At 45.5% G+C, this 23,262-nt stretch overlaps 1 protein-coding gene across 1 annotated transcript in view; it reads right to left on the reverse strand.

Annotated features, from left to right (window-relative positions):
- Positions 1 to 12,384, reverse strand: part of CALD1 (caldesmon 1) — a 121,165-nt gene extending 108,781 nt beyond the window's left edge. The window contains 2 exon segments of the mRNA XM_048501512.1: positions 11,190 to 11,303; positions 12,065 to 12,384. Of these exon segments, the coding sequence (XP_048357469.1) occupies positions 11,190 to 11,260 (71 nt within the window). The 5' untranslated portion in view covers positions 11,261 to 11,303; positions 12,065 to 12,384.
- Between the last annotated feature and the right edge of the window lie 10,878 nt (positions 12,385 to 23,262).

Genomic DNA, 23,262 nt, shown 5'->3' on the forward strand with positions numbered 1-23,262 from the left:
AGGGACTTGCCAATTTCTATTTGGTTCCAAAGGACCTTCTGCTTTCATACAATAGCACATTGTTTTTAGGATCACCCACCGGGTTGGGAACTTCCTGGAGATTTGAGAGGAGGGGCTGGGGAAGGTAGGATATAGAAAAGGGAGGGATCTCAGCAGGGTTTAGTGCCAAAGTCCCTCCTCCAAAACAGTGGGGGGGTTTTTCTGGAGGAACTGATCTCTGTAGTCTAGAGAGATGAGTTGTAACTAAGAGATCTCCAGGTCCCAGCTAGAGTCTGGCAGCCTTGACTGCTTCCAATATTACCCAGTCTGGGCAATGGTCCATCAACAGCTCAGTGCGGTGGAGCGGGTTCAGCAAGGCCCTCTTTTCCATGAACCAGCCGGCCAGGGCTGCCATGAAGGTCTGGCAGGGTTGGGCATCTCCCAAGGCCCATGGTTTGGCAGAGTTCCCTGCAGTGTCCAGAGACTCTTGGTCCTCCTATTCTCTGCATGAATGGGAGATGGCTCAGGAAGCCAGTGCAATGTCACAGCGGGCCCTACAGCGATCTCCCATGTGCAGCTTGGAGCAGTGTCTGGAGGAATGCGTGGAATGTCACTCTTGTGTTCCTACAAATCACCATCACTACCCTGCACGCCTAGCTCCTTTGATGTCCTACCCAAACCACTAAAGCTTAAAGAAAAGGGACAAAGTCACACTGTACCCTCTCCTCCCAGAGAAGGTGTAGGCATATATGCACAAGGCGACTGGACACTTTTGGGGGTGCCCCACTGGAGGACACCTCACCCAGGGCTCCATGGAGGATATCAGCATTTGAACTATCAGAATTGGCCCCAAGCCCTACAGTTACTGGTCACTAGGCTTCAAGAAGCAGCTGAGATAACAAAGCTACCTCTGTTTACAGAAGGACCTCTTTGCTTACAGAAGTGGAGATTCCTTTCAGAACAATTTGTTCCGGCATGTCATTGCATCTGCGGCCATTCGGACCTATGTTTGCAAACAGAACCATCTGCAGCTAGATTCAGAATGCCACAACATTTACACAGCGTTTTACCTTAAAAGCCCACCGGCCAAACCCAGCCCCCAGTCGCATGCACATCGCTGTGCTGCTTTCTCTGAGGTTTCAAAGATAAAACCAAGAGTAGAGGCCAGGCCAGAGTGTTTACACGTATAACATGACAGAACAGAAAACAGAATCGATCATGAAAACAGATGTCAGACAAAACCAGCCAAACTTGATGAGCGTTTACCTAGGACAAGGATGGCCCTACAGCACCAAGTGGCAGATGAAGGCAGTGCTTTCCTGTATTTTCATGGATTTCAGGGTTTATGTTGAAAATCTCCACCTCTGACATTAGTTTTTTTAATATACCTTGCTTTTCTCCCCAGTAAGGAGTCTCAAAAGGGCTTACAACCACCTCCCCTCCCCACAACAGACACCTTGTGAAGTCGATGGGGTTGAGAGAGTTCAAAGAGAACTGTGACTAGCCCAAGGATTTTCTCCCCTCCAGTAGAAAGAACCTGAAAAGAGAGTTATGATGACAGGATCCCGTTACCTCATGTGCCTTCAGCAATTAGCCCTTCTTTAAGGAAACATATTCACAAACTCATTAAAGCTAATTAAGGAAACAAGAGCCTTCAGCAAGCCGATTGATTTGGGAGTTTCGTGAACAGGAAAGCAACCATATTATTTCATACATCGAAGAATCAAGGACTAGAACCATAACTGCTCAGGCCTCCAGCCATTTGCTAGCCACACTTCCTTCCACTTGTTCTTTGCCCTCAGAAATTTAAGTAAAGATCTAGCCTTAGCTCTGCATCTGATTTTTTGATATTGGATCATACACTTCACACAAATTCATTAAAACATGGGGAGAAGCAACCTGTGATATTAAGTTAATCTACCGCTTGTTGGAAAACATAAACAGGATTTTTGCACCTTAAATAAACTTATACAAAATGGGGTATTTTGGCACAATATTGTGGGGCAACAATTATTCTATTGCCTAATATTTTCCAGAGTCCAGCAAAGTGAATTGCGTTTAAGGATTATCAAACCAAATCCAGGGTAAGTTAAGTAAGAACTTAGATCCCTCTATGTCACTGAACAAAGTACACGAAACCAGAGATCGCTTAATTCACATGAGGACGTAATCATTAATTCCATTTTTGCAGCTTCAAACAGTACATTTCTATAAAGAATCCACCCAACTTTGTCTACTCTGCTTCTGTTTGGTGTTGTACTGCACCATGGATTTGGTAGTCTTTAAGCTGCAAAAAGTTGATTGAGTTCAACCAGCATATTTACTCAATCTGTGCCAATTACCCTTCTTATTACAGCCTTTGTTCCACATGGCTTTTGTCCGTGCAGCTCCCATGATCCCTTGGCAGCCTTTTCAGTGGTCAAACAGTATCTCTTTCTCCCTTTTTCATTAACAGAAAATCTCACTGGATTCAACCCACTAGGCTGTTCTTATTCACAAGCATCACACATGATCTCTCTGTATATCCAAGGAATTGTTAGTCAAACTTTTTTGCTTTCCGCACCGTAACAGCAAGAGAACAATTCCAGCCTGCAGTCCCAAACAGCCAGAGAAGCAGCAAATAGGTTGATGGGTTGAGCCAATGGGGTGTAGTGATTAAGACTGTCAGATTAATATCTGGGGGACTCCAGTTCAAATCCCCACTCGGGCCGTGGCGGTTTGCTGGGTGAACTTGGATCAGTCACACACTCTTAGATTAACCTACCTCACAGTTTGTTGTGAAAATAAAATGGAGGAGAGGAGAAGGCTATAAGGTGCTTTGGGTCCCATTGGGAGAGAAAGGCAAGACAAAAATGAAATCAATAAAATAAAACACAAAGCTATTTGTCTTAAATGAAAGCATATCAAGAATGCAGATGTCGTCAGAAAAAGTGGTTGTTATTCTTGTTGTGGTAAAAAACACATTGACCCAAGAGGGTCAATGAACGTACCGCAGATTTTGACACACTTGCCAGCTGTTTTGGAACATTGGTCTGATTTGAACTAATTCTGCTGAACTAACATTTACTTAAGTTGCTTTGATCTGCACACAGTCCTTTGGCACGGAAGAAGCTGCATGTACAGCCTGTTACACACAGGAGGTTTCTGGAAGTTATTGCCCCACTTAGTATCACTTTTTCCTTTAATTGCGCAACTTGTGTTTGCCTTTCCACTTACACATTGGGGGGGTTGATGTCTTTGTCCCGAATTTTCCCTGAGCAGTTATATGGTGAATTTTTTAAAAACCCGCTTGCAACTCGGCTTCCCTGGTGGTGTAAAATCGTGCCGCCGATTTTTTCCTCTGTAAGTAATCACTCCTAGCATTGACTGCAATGACAAAACCACTCCCCCTTTCTTCCCGTTTTCCCGCCTCCCTTCCTGCGCCTCCCCTTGCCCCTGAATATTTTCAACAAGATTTCATCACTCTATCGATCTTGTCCTGTAGGAAAAGGCCTCCTTTTGGCTTCTTCTGTCTATGTTGCTGGCCAACAGTAGCTCCTGAATTGGAGATGCTGCGCCATCAGAGGCTGCCTATATTTGCAGCTGATGGCAACAGCAGAAACACTATGAACCCTTTCCTGGTAGACAACTCCCTGTTGTTGCAAGAAGCACGCTTCAGTGTGGTGTACTGGTTAAGAGCAGGTGCGCACTAATCTGGAGAACCGGGTTTGATTCCCCGCTCTGCCACTTGAGCTGTGGAGGCTTATCTAGTGAACTAGATTAGCTTGTGCTCTCCAACACATGCCAGCTGGGTGACCTTGGGCTAGTCACAGTTCTTTGGATCTCTCTCAGCCGCACCTTCCTCACAGGTGAGGAAGGGAAGGGAAGGGAAAGGAGTTCGTAAGCCCCTTTGTGTCTCCTTACAGGAGAGAAAGGGGGATATAAATCCAACTCTTCTTCTATATCAGAAAAGATCTCGCAGATCCTTCCTCAGGGTTCCTCTCCCAACCTCTGTGTTTGCTGGGCAGTCATGAATGTATTTGCACTTGTATGTGTTACTAAGAGAAAACCATTAAGGGTGGTTGCCAGATGGGATGAACCTGGCAGTTAGAAAATGGCAACCCACGGCTTGAGGCACTTAGTCCCAGGTAAGGCTGATCTCATCAGATCTCAGAAACCGAGAGGGGACAGTCACGGTTAGTATTGTGGCAGGAAACTACAAAGGGTCACCATAATTATGGTGTTTCTAAAGCAAAGCAGAAGGACCTCTAATGTGACCAGCAGCGCTTTCTCCAGACCTGTGGCTCTCTGATATGCCCTCAGCAGTGCAGAAATGGAGATCCCTTTAAAACGAGTGTCGAACAGAGAATCCACAGCAAGCAGTGAGGAGCTCAAAAACAATGATCAGCCAATGAAGAAACATCAGTGCCAGCGGGAAAACACTGTAGACAATAACTCGCTAATATGGAACATCGCAGTATCAGTAGAGTACGGGGGGGAGCACAGCATGGTCAGTTCTTAAAAAATCAGGAATGCTGCACATGTGCAAAAAAGAGAGGTGTCACATTGATGTACAAGGATGTCTCAATGGTGTGTACAGCCTACAGAGTACACAGCTCAAACAACTACATGCAAACAAGATAATAAGAATATTGTGTTGCAGAAGGGGGACAGAAACAGCAGGGGGAAACGGAGATGCAGTGAATCCCAGCTACATCCTACATCGCACCCTGCAGCTTGAACAGATGGGGGGGGGAGGGGGAAAAGGTGAACATGCCTAAAAGGTCTATGAACCATTCACACAATATACTTACATGTGCATTTTGTGCAGATATGGACAACGTTTAAAGGATTTATTCCTTTTTTAAAAAAAAATCTGCAACAATCTAAATACTGTATTTTTTAAAAAAAAAATCAATTTCAAGGCATTCCGTGATGCCCTCATAGTTCAAAGCAAGAGAACATAGGTGAGCTTTTTATCAGAACGAAGATTCGACCGATCAAATATGCATCTCGTTAACTGAATCTGAGCTATCCGAAGAATTTAAACGGGAACTATGAGAAAATTCAGCATCGCTGGGAAATTCGAGAAGGCCGAATGTTGCACACAGCACACATATTCACTATCTCCCTGGTCTCTTGGAGCTTTTAGCCTAGACAGAAACAGCTTTAATAAGCAGATTTTTAAGTGAGTGTAAATATTTTCTTAAATAGACACACAACTTACCCTCTCTTAAGGGTCTCTTTACATCACTGTTGTAAAGCAGTAGATGAGAATTAAGCTCATAAACAACCAGGTCCTCTAATGGAAATGCCTTTTCAGCTATAGCAGCTTTGGCTGTAGCATGAAAAATAAATCTTTTAGCTGCTCAGCTCTGTGGTTTAGAGATGTCCTGAGGGGGTTCTCGAAAGAGATTTCATTCCGCGCTGCTCTCTTGTTTTGATCTCCCTCCAAATTGATAACTTAGTACAGAATTAGTCTCAGGCTTCCCAAGGCTTCTTTACAGTAGACATTGCTTTGCAGGCTTTATCATTGGTCCTTATCATCTTAATAACACTGCCAGGCACATGGCCATTCTTGCTTCCATTTTGGCTCAGTCATAGAGCACCTGCTCTGCACTCGAAAGGTCCAAGGTTCAATTCTTGGCACCTCCGGTAAAAAAGAATTACATTAGAGCAGGGGTTCCCAGCTTCTTTCACTCCTGTACCGCTTGGCAACATATTTCCCTAACATGGTACCCCCATATTAGCAAACCAATTACATAATTTTTTTCACGTACTCCCAAATGTTCTGCCACATACCCCTGGGTACTTATATCCCAGATTTGGCACAAGAGGACGTCAAAGACCTCTATCTGACCCCCAAGAGCTGCTACCAGGTAGTAGTAGTAGTAGTAGTAGTAGTAGTAGTAGTAGTAGTAGTAGTAGTAGTAGGAGGAGGAGGAGGAGGAGGAGGAGGAGGAGGAGGAGTTTGGATTTATACCCCACCTTTCTCTCATGTAAAGAGATTCAAGGTGGCTTACAAGCTCCTTTCCCTTCCTCTCCCCACAACTGATGCCTTGTGAAGTAGGTGGGGCTGAGAGAGTTCCGAAGAACTGTGACTAGCCCAAGGTAAACCAGCAGGAATGTAGGAGAGTGGAAACACATCTGATAAGGCTCTGCCACTCAGGTGGAGGAGTGGGGAATCAAACCCAGTTCTCCAGATTAGAATCCACCTGCTTTTAACCACTACACCACACAAGATCTTGATTAGGTTTTCTAACTCTGGGTTGGGAAATACCTGAAAACATTAAAGGTGGAGCCTGGGAGGGTGGGGTTCAGGGAGAGGAGGGACCTCATAAGGATATAATGCCATAGAATCCATCCTCCAAGGTGACCATATTCTTCAGGGAAACTGATCTTGTTTGTCTGGAGATCAACTGTGATAGAAGGAGATCTCCAGGTGTCACCTGGAGGTGGGCAACTCTAACTTTGACGAACCGATGGTCTGACTCTGTAAAAAACAGCTTCGTGTGCTCTGATGCAGAATGGAAACCAGGAGCCACACATTTGCTCTAACCAAAAGCTAACTAATTTGCATGGATGAACAAACCAAACCCATGCAGGGCTGAGCCAAGGCAATTTGCCGTCCTAGGTGACTACACCAGACAGCTTGAGAAGTCTACTCCAAGACTCCTTGCTGAAAGCTGATGTGGACATGTTAGTTTAAAAGAGAAATGCGTCTGCCTACAATACGTGTTTCTATGTTTGAGAAACTGTGGCAACATAATTATCACAATTCATACCTTCTACAAAAAGGCAGCCGTAGCAGCAGAATTCACTATTTCAAGATGTTCCCTTAGATTCAATAAAGAACCGGTACCCAACATTGACTCCAGCTAGTGCTACAACAACGCTAACAGACTACGGTACGTGTTTTAGTTGCTCTTCATGTTCAATCTGTCCTAAGCCACTCTTTAGCCTTGTCGACTAATTGGTGTACGTAACAGAACTATTACAGAGTTAACTATCACCGATGTATTAGACTCGTTTGGGGAACGATGTTGAGATTGAGAGCTGAGAAAGCCAGAATAAAATTATCAACCTGGAGAATGAGCTTCATTCTGAACAATCGAAGATGACAGTGTGCATTTACAATTGCAGCCATTTTGAATGTTGGTCACACGTATGCTGAAGAATTTCAAATGTCAGTAATCACAGCACCAATTTCTGCTGTGTTAACATAATCTAAGCCAGACACGAACAATGCAGAATTTTTGAAAATCCCTAGTGTGTATTAAAATGTGGGAATTTTGTGGTTTTTATACCAGTGCTTAATTAGTTGCAATACCACAACCAATCAATCTTCAATCGGCTGAAGGCTAGAACATATACATTTCCCCACATATGCTGCTTCAGAACTAAGCCTTCACGCTTGGCTTCTGCGTGAATGTATTCATGGAAGGCTAAGAGAAGTCCATCATTCTGGAGTCAAGGAAATGGTTCAAACTTCTAAGCCTCTGACCTATAATGTTATTTAACAGATGGGGAACTGAGGCCTAAGTATGGCTGCATGAGATCACTAGAGTCATTTGATGGTGTTGGAGTTCTCCCTCCTTATAGCGATCCTCGATAATTCCTACCAAGAAGAGTCGGGTTTTTTTATACCCTGCTTTTCTCAACTAAGAAGGCTCAAAGTGGCTTACAATTGCCTCCAACCCTCCTCCAAAACAGAAACCTTGTGAGGTAGATGGGGCTGAGAGAGTTCTGAGAGAACTGTGACTAGCCCAAGGTCACCCAGCAGGCTTCATGTGGAGGAGCAGGGAAAACAAACCCGGTTCTCCAGATTAGAGTCCGCCATTCTTAACCACTACGTCACATGGCCAGTGTTTGCAAACTCTCCCCCCATTCACAACTGGACTTGTCCATCGAAAATATTTCATGAAATATTTTTTCTTCTTCCAAATACAATCCCAATTTTTTTAAAAAAAAATTGTGCATCCCACATGTGCTACAGAACTTCCTAATGTGAGCCTCCAAGATGTCCTAGGACAGGGGTCCCCAATGTGTTGCCAACAGGCTCAACTGAAACCTTTCATGGTGTCCATCAAGTCTTTTTAGAAAGTGGGTGGGAACAGACAGAGCTTGTGCACAGCAAGTCCTCTGATTGGCCATTGGAGATTTGATGGGCTCTGCAGATTTTTAAAAGGCATTGCTTTGGCAGAAGCTGCCACCATAACAGAAGAATCTTCACTGTGTCGCAGCTATTTTGGGGCTGCCTCCAACTCCTGCAGCAGGCATTTTGTGGCTGAGCCAGCCACCATGCTGAGTCAGAATTCCAAAGGTGCCCCAGCATGATGCCAGACACCATAGAAAGATTATAATCCCAAGCGTTCCTGCAAGTGAGGTGAGAAGAGATAAAGAGGAAAGAGTCCCCATCTTTCTCTTTGCCCCAATCAGCACATCACATCAGCAACTGTGGCTGCAGCAGCCAGGTAAACATGTGGATAAGCTTGTTATGGGTAGGGGAGAACTTCTAGTTCATAATACCAGGCAACATAAATAGCTGCCAAAATAAGCAATCCGAATAAGGTAACTGTCAGATATTTGTGCCAGAGCAAAGTCCAGTTGCTAAATTTCCAGCAAGAGTGAATCTGTTAAAAGCACATGAATCCTGAACTCATTTGATCAAGAAGTGTGCAGTTTTTCCAGTTAAGAAGTGGTAGGGCCATTAAGCCCTACCAAAGAGAAAGGGGCACCAACTTGTAAACGGATCATGACTGGGTTGGGGGCAAGAGAGGACTGAAGAGCAAAAGTGAAAACAACTCAGAGATCTTTGCGTGGCCCAAGTGAACAAAAGACAGACACAGCGCCTCCTTCCACAGAGGACATCAGCACAGCTCCGTATATTGTAACAAACAAAAAGGATGGAGACAATCTGTTAAGAGAACTGAAGGTGAATATGATAACGAAGCATATTTTTTCACAATGTATTTATGTTTCCAGTCAAAAACATTTTAAAGAATCATAAATACTGACACAACTGGTTGACCAAAGAGTCTACTGCAGGGGTCTGCAACCTGCGGCTCTCCAGATGTTCATGGACTACAGCCAATTGGCCATGCTGGCAGGGGCTGATGGGATTTGTAGTCCATGAACATCTGGAGAGCCGCAGGTTGCAGACTCCTGGTACTGTATCCTAAACAGTAAGAATGTTATAGCCTAAGTGTAAAGAAGTTGATTTTAATTAGTGAAACCATCCATGGGTGGAACAGAGGCGCCGTCTCAGTCCAAAATTTCAGCCTTCTGTGGTTGCTATTATCCCTCTAAAACACTTTGAAGATCTATCTGATCATCTGCTATCACATCTGACCTTCCGCCATGAACTTCTCTGGGTGACCTTGAGTTAGCCACTCAACTTCAACCTAACCTACTTCACTAGGGCAGAGGAATAGCAAGGGGGGAAAGCACCAGTGTGTCCTTCGCCCCTGTCACACCCCAGAACACCCCCACCACGCCCCCCCCAACGCCTCGTCACGCACCGCCCCGTCCCTTGGAGCTACGCCTCTGCACTGGGGCCCTTTCCACACATGCAGAATAATACTTTCAATCCACTTTCAGTACACTTTGCAGCTGGATTTTACTGTGCGGAATAGCAAAATCCACTTGCAAACAACTGTGATAGTGGATTGGAAGTGCATCATTCTGCAAGTGCGGAAGGAGCTCTGCTGGCACACTGTAGAAAGGATCCCTTGAAAGACAGAAGCATGGTTCTGATAAGACAGTCACACATGATAATGGTTGAAATGGGGATCCTCTGGCTCATGCACTTCTTCCCCCTCCCCTCTCCATTCATATGCAGAAAACCCAAAAGTTGTCACTCCATCCAAGCTTTGCTTCAAATCTGTTCTTGGAATCTTCCTGCTGAGAGATGATCGCATACCACAGTGTATGTATTGAGCAGCATTTAATGGCAGGAGAAGGGATGTACAAACATGACCTTATTTGTCTCTTTCGGTTTTTGTTTATTGACTCTGTGAATCTCTTTGCATTCCAGTCTTTCTCATTACCCGCATTCTGGAATCGTTTGCTTCTTTTATGCCAGTTTACACACAATTGATCCATAAATAATGCTGAAAAACATACATATTGCATGGGCAAAAAAAACCTGGCACTAGGAACCGGAATATGTCATTTAAAAAAGAACATGGGCTTGCTATATACAAAGAAGAGGTTAGTGCTGCAGGACTCGGGGGGCATTCTGGGAGGAAGGCTGAGCCCCTTCCTCCACCATTCCAGAGACCCGAACCAAATCAGGCTCCAACTTCGGTTCCCCAACATCACAGCTGTCTGTACAAACAGCAGAGTCAAGTCAGGTGAACTCTGACCTGACTCGTGTCAAGACATAGCATCTAGTTTGGGCCTCAGATAATAAAGGTATGGAAATCCAGCAAAACCTTTGTGACTGTTCACACTAGTGGGGAAAAGGAACTATGAAGGGATCCTGTCCTCTATGTCAGCTCAGAGGAAAGTAGTCGAGGTACATTAATATCCCACTGGGCATCCTTGAGATCGCAGACCTTGCAGGGAGCCAGATGGGGGTAGATCAGGCCCCTCCAATTGACTATCCCTGGAGTAAATATTATAAATTTTGCTTTCCTTTCCACTGATGTCATACAAAAGCAAACGAGCAGAAATTAGTTCCTTTGGACTTAGTCTGAAAGGCTACACTGAAATTAGAAATTCTATCCACTAATAACAAGTACTGGTATTTACTGTTCCATAATATACTGTTAGGACACATTAAAATGTTCCCAACTAGCTTCATCTCAAACACCCTGTAATTTTGTCTTAGACTCCCAAACACAATTGTTCCTACCTGACAGTAATTAGACATTTTAAACATGGCTATTACCAGCTTCTCCTGTTCTCTTCTAATAAAGGCATATAAACATCCCAGCAAGATTCTTCACCGTCTTTTCCTTCAATTAATTAATTCCCACCCCCACCTCGCCAAGACACAATGGATGGCAACTGCCGTTTACAGAAAGGCCTAGTGGTCATGCCAGTGTTGAGTTCATTAAAGGTCACAACATTCCCAGTTACAGATTCTTGTCAACATGTGGGCAGCGAAGTCTGTCAAACTGCAGCTCTTCTCCATATAGTTAACCAGAGGAAGTCTCAAAGACAATGCTAATTAAAAAAAAACGCAATGAAACTGCAGACAGAATTTCCTAAATAAAATTACTCACCTCTCTGCTTCCAGGCGCATCTCCTCCCGTTTCTGCCTCCTGAGCTCTCTGCGACGGTCAAAGTCGTCCATGGCTCGTATTCAAGCTCTAATAAAACCTCCCAAACAGGCAGAACTTTAAATGAGGGAAAGAAGGAAAGAAGGAAACTATTTAGAATGAAACGGGGAGGTTAAAAGATGCCTTTAATTAACTGGGCCAAAAGTTAAGTTTCCATTCGACTGGTACAGTCAGCCCCAGGTTCTATTCTCTTTTGCATCCATTTACCCCCTTCACAATACACTTGATCCTCCAAAGTGGTTGAAATAAAGTCAGCTCCAGAGGCTTAAGCAAAGACGACACACTCTATCGTACCATATGATGTTTGCTAGGAGTTAAAAAAACTCCTACTATTACGTTTCCACTAAAACTGCCTTCCTTCTAGCAAAACAGTGGGTACAGCCATTCATCGCACTGTTTCTAAGGAATATGAAAAGGAATATCTTTGTTAACATTAATTTGGTTACAAGAACTTGGATACAAACTCACTGTATAACGTGCATTTTGCAGGCATACCAAAAATAATTTTTTTAAAAAAGATCAGCAGGATTTGCATCTTCTTTTTAAATGTAACCTTCTCCAGGCAAAACGCTATCAGGACTTAAAGGATATTTTACCTCAATAATAACAAAATATTTTTAAAAGGCATTGTGGAAAGACCAAAGGTGGAGGAGCGGGGGGGGGGGGAGAAAGAGGGGGGAAAGTATCTTGGGAGTTTGAAAACATCATTTAGCAAAAAGGGGATTTCGTTATCAATCTGGTTTCACAAAGCCAAGCCAAAGGGGTATTGGGGGGGGGGGGGAGGTAGTTTAATCCCCGCAATTTAATCAGGCACCTACCTTCTTCTCGATGAGTCACTCCATAAAATATTTGCTCCCCTCTTTATAGTCCCTTCACATCCAGACCTCTTGCAGCCTTTGGTTTATATCCCATCGAGACAAATATAGGAGAACAGCTCCTTCAGGCCCCCAAACTAAAAATGACTACCAGAAAAGGGAAAGCTGTTCTCTTTTTGTCCCCGGCTTTGTTTACAAAGCTGTCAGTGGTTAGTTAAACTCTGCCTGGAATCTGGCATTTAAGGCCTACTCCAAGATTGCTTCCTGCGCAGAGCTGGAGGCCCTCAACTTCCTCTGGAATTCTAGCCTAGACGTTGCGCTCAGGGTGCTTTTATTTCTCCCCCCACCCTCCTCCTTCAAAAATTTCCAACTCCTTAGTCCAAGTGCAGGCGTTTGCAACCAGGGGAAAGGAACAATTTTTTCTGAACCAGCTTTGCACTTTTTAAAGAGACAAAAGCAGACTTCGGACCGGGACTCAGTTCAAGCTGTCCAGTTTTTTTAATAGCAATGTTTAATAGGGTTCGTTCACATGTTTATGACTCGGTGGGATGAAGGGGGAGGCCCAACACCTCTCGTTGTGTTCCTTAATATTTGAGCGCAGCTAAGGCGCCTTCCGTACATGCAGAATAATGCACTTTCAATGCACTTTGCAGCTGGATTTTACTGTGCAAAATCCGCTTGCAAACGATTGCGAAAGTGGATAGAAAATGCATTATTCTGCATGTGCGGAAGGGGTCTAAGCGAATGAGGGGGGAAAGCACCGACAATTCCCCCAAAGATTTCTTATTACAGAGGAGTTAACAGTCCAGCAGGTAGTCTGGGAAATGGCATCATAAGAATCCAAGAAGAGCCCTTCTGGATCAGACCGGTGTCTCACACAGTGGTCAACCAGTTCTTCTGGAGGGCTAACAACAAAACCTAGATGTTGCCTTCTGGCAGTGGGATCCAGAAGTTTACTGCCTTTGAAACGTGGAAGTTCTCTTTAGCCACCATGGCTAGTAGCATTGATAGACCTCCATGAATCCTCTGCTTAAGACTCAGGAGAGCTTCTGCCAGTCATAGTAGACAGTTCTGAACAGATGAACTAGCCTATATGCAAGGCAGCTTCGTACGTGTGTAAGAACCAAGACATCAGCAGTTCCCATGCGCTCTTAAGCAGAGCACTTACAGGTCCTATATGGCCCCTTCCGCACATGCAGAATAATACACTTTCAATCCACTTTCACAATTGTTTGCAAGTGGATTTTGCTATTCCACACGGTAAAATCCAGCTGCAAAGTGCATTGAAAGTGGATTGAAAGTGCATTATTCTGCATGTGCGGAAGGGGCCTATAAAAGGCATCCAAAGTGGCTCTCAGTTGCACATCCGGGCTCCCCTTCCCAATCAGTTTGTCCTTGCTAAGCATGGCCTTCAAGGAAGCTTTTGCTGCCCAGCTTGCCTCTATCAGCCTCTCTAAAATCTCTCTCATGAACTTCAACTAGGAGCAGTTTGCAGAATTGCTTTTGGTGGTGGACTCTATAGCATTATACCCCTCCAGGATACCTCCCTTCCCCCAAATGCCTGGCTCCCCAGGCTGCACCCCCAAATCATCAGGGAGACTTGGGATGAAGTCTGGGGAGGTGGGGTTTGGGAACAGGAAGGATCTCAGCAGGTTATAATGTCTTCAAAAGCAGACATTTTATCCAGAGGAACCATCTCCAGGCCCCACCTGAAGGTTAGAAGCCCTAATCCAGGGGTCTGCAACCAATTGGCCATGGTGGCAGGGGCGGATGGGAATTGTAGTCCATGAACATCTGGAGAGCCACAGGTTGCAGACCCCTGCCCTAATCCAATGCTTTGGTCTTGCCCAATTCAGTATGGCTCCACTTGAAATGAAGGCTGTCCCAGGTATCCAGGCTATTTGTTTGGAGCAAATGATTGAGGATGAGAAGCCGAAGATGGGCAGGCAGAATTGGGGCCTGGAAGTTCCACACCAGCAGTTAGTAGCTCGATCCCAACAAAGCTGGCTCTATTGTGAATTTCTGTTGAAATTATACTAAGTATGTATACATCTGCATTTATGAATGTAAATTGGCACATTTTGTCATTCATCCTGGTTGAGAGCTCTCTAAGGTCATTTCCCCACTTACCATCTGCTGCGCGCTACTCTCGCCAAGTAGCGCGGGGTCCCGCGGCACTCCCCACTACAGAGGCAGCGACAACGCAGCTGCCCCGACGCTGCCGCTCTCGCGCTCCCTCAGCGCGCGTCATTCCTGGTGCTCCTCAAAATGGTGCCTTTTGATGACCCTGCGCAGAGCGGGGAAGCCCGGGAGAGCGCCAGAAATGACACGCGCTGAGAGTAGTGCGCAGCAAAGGGTGGTCGATGGTAAGTGCGGAAACGACCTAAAATATGTATTGTCAAAGGCTTTCACGGCTGGAATCACTTGGGTGCTGTGTGGTTTCCGGGCTGTATGGCCGTGTTCTAGCAGCATTCTCTCCTGACGTTTCACCTGCATCTGTGGCTGGCATCTTCAGAGGATCTGAAGTTATGATCCTCTGAAGATGCCAGCCACAGATGCAGGCGAAACATCAGGAGAGAATGCTGCTAGAACACGGCCATACAGCCCGGAAACCACACAGCACCCGACCTAAAATATCTTTATCAGAAGGGCTGATCCTCATAAGGAGTCGCCGAAAATCAGCGAAGCTCCCGGAAAGGATGCTCAGGAACTAGGGTTGCCAACTCTGGGTTCAGAAATATCTGGAGATTTGAGGGTGGCGCCTGGGATAGTGGGGTTTAGAGAGGAGAGAGATCTTGGAAGGGTGTCAATGCTACACGGTGCTCGTTCTAAAGCAGACATTTTCTCCAGGAGAAGCTGAATCAATGTCTTAAATAAATAAATAATAAGCAAGTTATGTAGTCTGGATCAGTTGTAATTCCAGGCAATCTCCTTCTCCCTCCTGACATTTGGCAACCCTGTCAAGAATGGATCTACTTGGGTTAGTTATACCAGACTGAAGATGCAGAAGCAGGGCCCATTCATTAGACTACAGTTGTTTATTCTGAACTATAATGTAATTAGACTTATTTATTGAATACATTTTTATCATGGCCCCCCCCCCCCCCCGGAAACCATGCAGGCAAACATAGCTCTCTCCCGCTCCATTTTATCCTCATAACGATTCTGTGAGATCTGGTAGCCTACAAGAGATAGTGCCCCATGAGCTGGCAAAGTGTGTGTGTGGGGGGAGGGTTATTAGCTTTCTCAATGTCTGAACAGTGTAAGATTAAGTTATTACCCCTGATGTTAATGGAAAACTGAAGGAGGGACCATTTCCTCCAAAGCAGAAAGAAAACTCTAAACAATGCCCGTCTTTTACCAGCAATTGTTCCCGTCCCATGCTATTAATATATTGCAACCCTATCATGTGGGTAGTGAGAATACACAAATGACATATCCAGTGCTGAATATCCAGATTCCGATCTGGATGTTCCTTGGTTATACACGAACGCACAAATTGTCATTTCGGATGGAACTTTTCCAAGCTGTTCGTCTGGCTTCTGTGGCATGCATGCGTTTTCCCCACAGCCAATATATCCTGGGATAAGAAAGTGAACCATCCTGGTTTGGGCATTGTCCGGGAGCGGGGGTAGCCCCCCCTCCCCGGACTTGCTCCCCACCTCCTCCCCAGACTTGCTCCCCAGCCCACAGCCGGCGGGCGCTTCCCTCGCAACACGGGGCACCACAACGCGAGGGGAGGTCCGTCGCCACGTCAGTGAGGGACTAGAGTGCCCCGCGGTACGAGGGGAGTCTTGTCACCGTGTCGACGGGAGGCTGGAGCGGCGCCTCGCTCTCTTCCCGGCCAGGGTAACGGGCGGTGACCCCGGCTGCGGGGAGAAACGTGTCGTTCCTTCGTCAGAGGAACAACGCGTCGAAAAGTCCCGTCGCCGCGGCAACAGCAGAGGGGCCGGGCTGGACGAACAAGACCAGCTGAGCCCTGTTGGGCTGAGTATGAGAGGTGGAAGGGAGCGCGGGGGCGGGGGCCGGGGTTTTTAGCCCCGCAGAAGGCTGGGAAGGAGATAAAAGGGCAGAAGAACGGGAAGGCGGGGAAGGAGGTCGAGAAGGAGGGAAGGAGGGAGAGCGTGTGTGTGGAGGAAGGAGGAGGAAAGGGCCTGGAGAGACAGGGAGGAGGACAGTGGGGAAGTCTAAGATGGGAGGGGTGAAGGTCTTGGAGAGGAGGGGAGACGGTGGACGGCCAGAGGGGGCAGGAACTGAGAGGGAAGGCAGCTGTCCAGAGGCTAGCAGGGGGCTTCCCTACTCTCCCTCCCTAGCTTTCTGCAGGCACTGGGTCAGCTGTGGGCAGCCGGGGCAACCTGTGGCTAAAGCGGCTGTCCCACTTAGTCCACTCCCCAGAGAACGGGAGTGAGGCCGGAAGTTCCAGCATCCGGGCAGGAGAAGGTGGGTTGGCAACAGGGGCCCTGACGGGGACCCCGCCCAGGGCGCAGGACAGGCATGAATTCCGCATGGCTTCTGGGTCTAACTTGGGCCCGCCCCGTGAGATTTCCCTTATCCCACGCCTTTCAAAATCCTTTGAGAACCACAAAGGATTGCGAAGAGCTCCAAGCAGACCTTGATAAATTAGGTGAGTGGGCTCAGAAATGGCAAATGCAGTTCAATGTAGCAAAATGTAAAGTGATGCACATAGGGGCAAAAAATCCAAACTTCACATACACGCTTCAGGGGTCACAGACCAGGAAAGGGATTTGGGCGTCTTAGTTGATAGTTCCATGGGAATGTCAACTCAATGCATGGCAGCTGTGAAAAAGGCAAACTCTATGCTGGGGATAATTAGGAAAGGAGTTGATAATAAAACTGCAAGGATTGTCATGCCCTTATATAAAGCAGTGGTGCGACCGCACTTGGAGTCCTGTGTTCAGTTCTGGTCGCCACATCTCAAAAAGGATATTGAGGAGATAGAAAAAGTGCAGAGAAGGGCAACAAGGATGATTGAAGGATTGGAGAACCTTCCTTATGAGGAGAGGCTGCAGCGTTTGGGACTCTTTAGTTTGGAGAGGAGACGTCTGAGGGGGGATATGATTGAAGTCTATAAAATTATGCATGGGGTAGAAAATGTTGACAGAGAGACATTTTTCTGTCTTTCTCACAATACTAGAACCAGGGGGCATTCATTGAAAATGCTGGGGGGAAGAATTAGGACTAATAAAAGGAAACACTTCTTCACGCAATGTGTGATTGGTGTTTGGAATATGCTGCCACAGGAGGTGGTGATGGCCACTAACCTGGATAGCATTAAAGGGGGCTTGGACAGATTTATGGAGGAGAAGTCAATCTATGGCTACCAATCTTGATCCTCCTTGATCTCAGATTGCAAATGCCTTAGCAGACCAGGTGCTCAGGAGCAGCAGCAGCAGAAGGCCATTGCTTTCACCTCCTGCATGTGAGCTCCCAAAGGTACCTGGTGGGCCACTGCGAGTAGCAGAATGCTGGACTAGATGGACTCTGGTCTGATCCAGCAGGCTAGTTCTTATGTTCTTATGTTAAAATTGGTGGTTCTTTTTAAAAAAACCATGCCGATCCCACTCCTATGCAAACACCGCGGGAGACAAACCAGTTAATTTTTTCTGCCTCGCTGGCTGCAGCCAATGAGAACGGCGAAAAAACGGGACAGTTTGCACATGCGCAGCAACGTCGGTGAGGAAAATGAAACTAAACTGGGGGCTATACAAGTTCTTCCTCCCAGCCTGAACGCGCTGAATACGGGCTGCCGTGCGGAGAGAGGAACTGAGATGGAAACATCCCGGTATGTATGATGCTGGTTTTCTCCCGGGATATTTTGGCCGTGGGGAAAATGCCACAGTAATTAAGTATGTCACTGGACTACAGTTCTGACATGAAGTCTGGGAAACAGAGTTGCACTGATGCAGATGCCAAGTAATCTACAGTCCAGAACAGGGATTCCCTATGCGGCACTCATAGAGTGCCATGGCGGTTGCTGACACTTTTTCTGGTACCTGCCATGTGGGCAGGGCCAGGTAGGGCTTTTGCCCACAAAGGCTTTTGATTGGCTGTGCAGATTTTTTAAAAAGTTGCTTTGGCAGCAACTGCCCCCACAGCACAAGGACCTGCACTGTGTTATTGAAGTTAAGCTGTGGCAATTGCATCATGGCTGGCTTCGTCTCCTGCGGCAGCCATTCTGTGGTAGCCATTTTGTTGTTGCATCTGTAACCTCAGCTTATGGGTCCTGAGGGGCAGAACTTGGAAGGAGTTTGCAACAACTAAATTTTAAACAAAATTGTTTACTTTTCCTTAACATGTAACACTTATCAACATTAACATTTCACATAACAATTCAAGGTCCTGTTTAAGTTTCATTTCAAGTCCCTCTAATTACAGATAACGCCAAGTCCATTTCTTCCTGCAAGTAGGTGGCTCATGAAGACTCCAGAGGATTGGTGAACTGGATTCAAGATGATGAAGGTCCCCAAAAGAACTCCCATCAACTACATACATAACAAGCCCTGAAACAATAAATTCTAACATTTACAATGTAACCAAATTAAGCATCTCCCTTCCCACTAGTTCCCAACAACATTGCAGTTACCTTTAACTTAGGTGTTAAGAGCTTATAATAATCTATCAAGGTCCCAGCCTGGTAGCCTTACTTCCTCCAACCTCATGAGTTCTGCAGCCTTCTGCTTCTTTTCAGACTCCACCCCTTTCCGGGTCATCCCATTCTGAACATAGGGGTTACACATCCATTATACCGTTGTCGGAATTCCAAGTGTACCCACAGGCTTTAAAAAGTTGGGAACCCAGGCTTAAAGCCTCAGATTAGGTTCTAAATACATATTCATTTCTAAAAATCACCAAATTACCATTTGGGGGATAATATATAGGGCCTCTTAAACCTGACATAGTTTAGGACCTCCACTTGTCTTATCTAGTTTAGGACCTCCACTTGTTTTAATCCAGCCTCAAGGGGTGGTTGTTTTGACACCTTGTGTTCAAATTCTGATAATTTATGTTTTTATGGTCCTGTAGTATTGTTTTAACTCGTGGACCCGCTTGAGCAAGTCTCTGGAAATTTAGCATACAAACTCCCCATATAAATAAAACAAAGTTGAAGAACTACTTATGGCCACGAGAAGAATCTGTAGGAAGTACAGATGTAAACAGGGTACAATGAATGAAGCTTCAGACAATATCTGCTTATACAAAGGGAACAAAAATATTCATTTGCAAGTAGGACTGTGGAGTTCAGGTGGCTCAGTTTCTGGAGATTTGGGAGTGGAGCCTAGGTGGAAGGTTTGGAGTGTGGAGGGTATAATGCCTTCAACTCCACCCTCCAAAGTAGCCCTTTCCTCCAGAGGAACTGTCCCTTGGAGATCAGACTGTGGCAGATCTCCAGGTCTCACCTGGAGGGTGGCAACCCTACTTGAAATTGCAGGTTACCAGAGGCACAACGTAAGGTTGCCTAGCTCTATGGTCTGACCTAACTGTTGGAGACATGAAATTGGATGAGACTGAAGTTTTCCTCCATTTTTATACATAGGTCCCCTCTAGATGGTGGAATGTTTCATTCCAAGTGGTACGGTGCACACTCTGCCCTTTGTGAATACAGAATGCTTAGCATGAATTGTGTGTGTTTTATGGTACCCACTAGATCACAAGCAGGCAACCCCAGGCAAGGAAGGAAAGAAGAGCTTTCCAATTCTCTCTCTCTCTCTCTCTCTCTCTCTCTCTCTCTCTCTCAGCTTTTGAAGGCGGGAACAAACTAGCAGCAATCCATAGCAGTTGTTTAAACTGGCACCCTCTGTCTACAGTTATGTCAAGCATTCTCCTGCAATATCTAGAAGAATTAGAGATTCTTAGTCCGTCATAAAGGAAAACAAACCTGTTTTCTATCAAAATCTGTTTGAAAGCGTGTTGGCTGCAGTTTAGACTTGTTTTATGCAGGCACAAGTCTTACACGGGCTAAGAAAGAGCTGTGAGCAGTTGGCTACCCTACACTCTCCCTACAGTCACCCGTGACGCAAACTTTCATGGCACTAAAGGGCTAATTCCTCATGGGGGTGGAGGGTTCTATAATGGCCCTCTTGCCATGCTGATTGGTACTCCACGTACTCTTGCAATAGAGATTCCACACGGCATAAAACAATCCTGTTTTTCACTCTTGGTACCCACAGTTTCAAGTAGAGTTGCCAACCTTGCCACTCTTGGTACCCACGGTATATACACAAACACACACACACACACACACACACACACACACACACACACACACTCCAGCGCACTGCTGACATGCCACTGTGCCAGTTTTCTACCCATCTTTAAAAAGAAACACAGCACTGCTTAAAAATGGCACAATATTATACTTTTTAAAAAAGTGCATTTGCATAGTGCTGGTCTAGAAAAATGCAATACCTGAATCTTTCTGTAATGCCGATTGCTGGAAGAGGGTGTGTGTCCCCCTGCGGTCATATATGCTGAAAAGATTAATCGCCCCCCTGCTGATTTGAGGAAAGTGGGGAGAGGACTTCAGGAAAGGTTCAAATGCTAATCTGAAAAGCAAATAAAAAAATACTTGCCCTTTCTGTAATGGTCCCAGCTTTAGGATGCTGCCCTGCCCCCTGCCCGTCCCAATTTTCTCTGTCTCAGCAAGCACTCTACAGCAGTTCATTGAGAAAGTGCACAGGAGAGGGCAAAGCAGACATTTATTTCATTCAAACAGAAGGTCCTCCACAATGCATAGTAGTTGTCCGGCAGAAGAACACCTGTTTGATGAAATCCTAAACAGAATTACACCCTTCTAAGTCTACTGAAATCAGCAGTCTTAAGAAGAAGAAGAGTTTGGATTTATATCCCCCTTTCTCTCCTGCAGGAGACTCAAAGGGCCTTACAATCTCCTTGCCCTTCCCCCCTCACAACAAACACCCTGTGAGGTAGGTGGGGCTGAGAGAGCTCTGAGAAGCTGTGACTAGCCCAAGGTCACCCAGCTGGCGTGTGTGGGAGTGGTACAGGCTAATCTGACATTCCCCAGATAAGCCTCCACAGCTCAGGCGGCAGAGCTGGGAATCAAACCCGGTTCCTCCAGATCAGAGTGCACCTGCTCTTAGCCACTGCTTAAAAGGAAGCGTCTCTGTTTAGGGCCATACTGGTGGTTTCCTCCAGGTTTCTTCCTTGTAAATCTGCGGTCCTTCCTCTAATCTGAACTTCCACACCATCTTTTCTTTTTAAAGATATGTCTCTCAAGCAACTTGCTCCTTCCAAACTGGAACAGACTCCAGGCAAAACAAACAGATTAGGTCATGTGGACGAACAATTTTTGTTTTCACTCAGCCCATTCCTTTCATTCATCTGACCGTGTGCCTCTTGGTCATCGCTGGGAAAACTATAAATACTTAAGTCCATTCCAGTTCCAAGGAACTCAACAGGGGCTGCCTTTGAAGACTGCTGAGAAACTTTGGCCGGTTCAAAACATGCAGCCCCTTCGCTGAAGAGAATAAAGTGGATAAAGCAAGTCACACCTGCCTTGAAAGTCCTGCGAACGACTCCTGATTCATTTCTGGGCACAGTTCAAAGCAAATGTTGTCAATCTGGAAAGTCATAAATGGCCTAGGTCCAGTACATGCCAAGGGCAGACTATGCCCATTAAAACAAATGGCTACCACAGAGAAGACACCAGTGTGGTGTATTGGCTAAAAGCAGCAGACTCCAATCTGGTGAACTGGGCTTGTTTCCACACTCCTCCACATGAAGTTTGTTGAGGGACCTTGAACTAGTCATAGTTCTCTCAGAACTCTCTCAGTCCTCACAAGGTGTCTGTTGTGCTGAGGGGAAGGCTGAGGGGAAGGGAAGGATGAGGGGAAGGAAAATCAGAGTATAAAAACCAACACTTCTTCTACAGCAGTGCTTGGACGTTGGAGCACTTTCCCGAGATGCGTTTTCCCACCACAGACACTGCTATATTTTAATCACCACTATCTTTAAGAGTGCAATGTCAACGTTAGCCCAAATAAACTCAAAAATACACACGTTGGGAAATGGACTGGTGCAGGAAAGGTGGATGAAATGGACTGGTACAAGAAAGATAGATGCATAGGCATAATTTTGATTTCAGTATATATGTATCTGTGTAACTTTAATTTCAGATATACCCATTAGAAGCCTCAAAGAACTGTTGGAAGTTGATTGAACATACTGGTATACTGAGGAAGACGCACGAAAAACGTTCTATACGCACGAGACTTTTTTATGTAGAACCTACAGAATTGGAATATGGACTATATGGAACTGAAGCTTTGTTTCTGAACAAACAATTGAATGGACTAAGTGATTATTTATGTTTCGTTATAAGAGTTGGAAGACTTATGCTGTATCTTTAAGAACTTTGTCACAGAAATAAGGAAATAGAAGTGTTAAGTTCTTTAATTATATGTAAGATCAATATATAAGATTGGACACAGCCAGAGTGCAACTGCTATATTTTACCCATCAGCTGAAGCCATCCTGTTCTTTCATGCTTCTACTATTTAAAGTATTTGATATGATTTAAGAGACTGCTCTGCTGCTAATCGGTTGCTTTTATTTCCTTTCACTTAGTAGCATACTTATTTTAATTACAGTATTTAACAATATCTTAGAATAACTATTTGCTTTTTTGGGGAAACTGTCTTAAAAGCTTTTCTTTTAAAATGACAGACAGATGAAGAAATCCCAGTTTGGGCAAAACACCCAAGGAATTTTGAGGAAGTGGAAAGTTTAGTGGAATCTCATGGGTGGGAGCCACAGTTCTCTCCATTGCAGTACAAAATCCGGGGCACAGTTGCTCAGGTCTCCATTAAAATCAGTGGGTTCAGACAGAAGCATAGGATTGCCCTGTTGAAGCCCCGTTAGTGCGGGTTGGCAGTCTGGTAGGGATCAGCTGCATCTCACTCGGCACTACACATTTTGCCTGGAGACACAATACAATCCGCACACTATTTCTTTTTGATAATGAATGATCTGCTGTTTTTAGAAGGGGAGGCAGCGTTTAAGTTTTCTCCCTACCATGCTGTTCTTGCTATCTCAGGGGTCTGCAACCTGTGGCAGGGGCTGATGGGATTTGTAGTCCATGAACATCTGGAGAGCTGTAGGTTGCAGAGCCCTGTGCTATCTCAGTCACTGACCCTCAAGCAGACTTCTGGGGGGCGGGGAAT

The sequence above is a fragment of the Sphaerodactylus townsendi genome, linkage group LG06 (assembly GCF_021028975.2).
Source record: "Sphaerodactylus townsendi isolate TG3544 linkage group LG06, MPM_Stown_v2.3, whole genome shotgun sequence".
In the NCBI taxonomy this organism is placed as follows: Eukaryota; Metazoa; Chordata; class Lepidosauria; order Squamata; family Sphaerodactylidae; genus Sphaerodactylus; species Sphaerodactylus townsendi.